The 2,500-nt window shown below is 33.3% G+C and overlaps 1 protein-coding gene across 3 annotated transcripts in view; it reads right to left on the bottom strand.

Annotated features, from left to right (window-relative positions):
- The window catches only part of LOC125666145 (NADH-ubiquinone oxidoreductase 75 kDa subunit, mitochondrial-like), a 40,377-nt gene that overhangs the window by 28,604 nt on the left and 9,273 nt on the right, over window positions 1–2,500 (bottom strand). For all 3 annotated transcript variants that reach the window (XM_056151426.1, XM_056151427.1, XM_056151428.1), the window contains one exon: window positions 244–320. In XM_056151426.1, the coding sequence (XP_056007401.1) occupies window positions 244–320 (77 nt within the window). The remainder of the gene's footprint in view (window positions 1–243; window positions 321–2,500) is intronic.

Raw genomic sequence — 2,500 nt, 5'->3', positions numbered from 1 at the left:
ACCATTAAAATATTACACCATTAAAATAATACATCATTTAAATATTACACCATTAAAATATTACATCATTAAAATATTACACCATTAAAATATTACATCATTAAAAATATTACAGTCACCATTAAAATATTACACCATTGAAATATTACATCATTAAAATATCAGTTATATTACATCATTAAAACATTACACAATAAGACGTTTAGAGTTCTATACATGTATCTGTGTTATAGAATTGCTCACCGGGCTTTTTTGGACAAGTCCGAGTCTGTCTTCACTCTCATGCCTTTCATTACTGGCATAGCGCAGGAAGCCACAGGCTGAAACATACAGTACACAATGAAAACTGAGCAACGACAGTCACCTGTACACCACAACATTGTCTACTATTGTCAATGTACAATAGTCACCTGTACAAGACAATACAACATTGTCTACTATTGTCAATGTACAATAGTCACCTGTACAACACAATACAACATTATCTACTATTGTCAATGTACAACAGCCACCTGTACAAGACAATACAACATTGTCTACTATTGTCAATGTACAATAGTCACCTGTACAAGACAATACAACATTATCTACTATTGTCAATGTACAATAGTCACCTGTACAAGACAATACAACATTGTCTACTATTGTCAATGTACAATAGTCACCTGTACAACACAATACAACATTATCTACTATTGTCAATGTACAATAGTCACCTGTACAACACAATACAACATTATCTACTATTGTCAATGTACAATAGTCACCTGTACAAGACAATACAACATTGTCTACTATTGTCAATGTACAATAGTCACCTGTACAAGACAATACAACATTGTCTACTATTGTCAATGTACAATAGTCACCTGTACAAGACAATACAACATTGTCTACTATTGTCAATGTACAATAGTCACCTGTACAACACACTACAACATTGTCTACTATTGTCAATGTACAATAGTCACCTGTACAACACACTACAACATTGTCTACTATTGTCAATGTACAATAGTCACCTGTACAACACACTACAACATTGTCTACTATTGTCAATGTACAATAGTCACCTGTACAACACAATACAACATTGTCTACTATTGTCAATGTACAACAAGCACCTGTACAACACAATACAACATTATCTACTATTGTCAATGTACAATAGTCACCTCTACAACACACTACAACATTGTCTACTATTGTCAATGTACAATAGTCACCTGTACAACACAATACAACATTATCTACTATTGTCAATGTACAATAGTCACCTGTACAACACAATACAACATTGTCTACTATTGTCAATGTACAATAGTCACCTGTACAAGACAATACAACATTATCTACTATTGTCAATGTACAATAGTCACCTGTACAACACAATACAACATTGTCTACTATTGTCAATGTACAATAGTCACCGTACAACACAATACAACATTGTCTACTATTGTCAATGTACAATAGTCACCTGTACAACACAATACAACATTATCTACTATTGTCAATGTACAATAGTCACCTGTACAACACACTACAACATTGTCTACTATTGTCAATGTACAATAGTCACCTGTACAACACAATACAACATTGTCTACTATTGTCAATGTACAACAGCCACCTGTACAAGACAATACAACATTGTCTACTATTGTCAATGTACAATAGTCACCTGTACAAGACAATACAACATTGTCTACTATTGTCAATGTACAATAGTCACCTGTACAACACAATACAACATTGTCTACTATTGTCAATGTACAATAGTCACCTGTACAAGACAATACAACATTGTCTACTATTGTCAATGTACAATAGTCACCTGTACAACACAATACAACATTATCTACTATTGTCAATGTACAATAGTCACCTGTACAACACAATACAACATTGTCTACTATTGTCAATGTACAATAGTCACCTGTACAAGACAATACAACATTGTCTACTATTGTCAATGTACAATAGTCACCTGTACAACACAATACAACATTGTCTACTATTGTCAATGTACAACAGCCACCTGTACAAGACAATACAACATTGTCTACTATTGTCAATGTACAATAGTCACCTGTACAACACAATACAACATTATCTACTATTGTCAATGTACAATAGTCACCTGTACAACACAATACAACATTATCTACAGTATACAATGAAAAATGAGCAAAGACAAGGAATTTTTTATGTCTTCATACCATGGGCCTGGGCCTTTCCAATTGGGAAAAAATACTGACATTTGCTTGAAATTAAGAAATGTTTCATACAAAGACGTCGGGATAAAAAGCAGACCAGGATATGCATTCAGGTATAACTGGACTCTTTCTGACTTTCAACTCCGTCAATAAGCGGAGGCCAAAAAAATTAGGTTTATTTTACAATATTGAAGCATAAATCCTAATCTTTAGGCCAGTGAAGGATGTACATGAACAGTAAGACTATACCCTGCTTGATTCGTTTTCATTGTTTGGGAATT

The sequence above is a fragment of the Ostrea edulis genome, chromosome 10 (genome assembly GCF_947568905.1).
Source record: "Ostrea edulis chromosome 10, xbOstEdul1.1, whole genome shotgun sequence".
NCBI lineage: Eukaryota > Metazoa > Mollusca > Bivalvia > Ostreida > Ostreidae > Ostrea > Ostrea edulis.
Note: the sequence above shows the minus strand (reverse complement) of the source record. Positions and strands in the feature narration are given on the sequence as shown.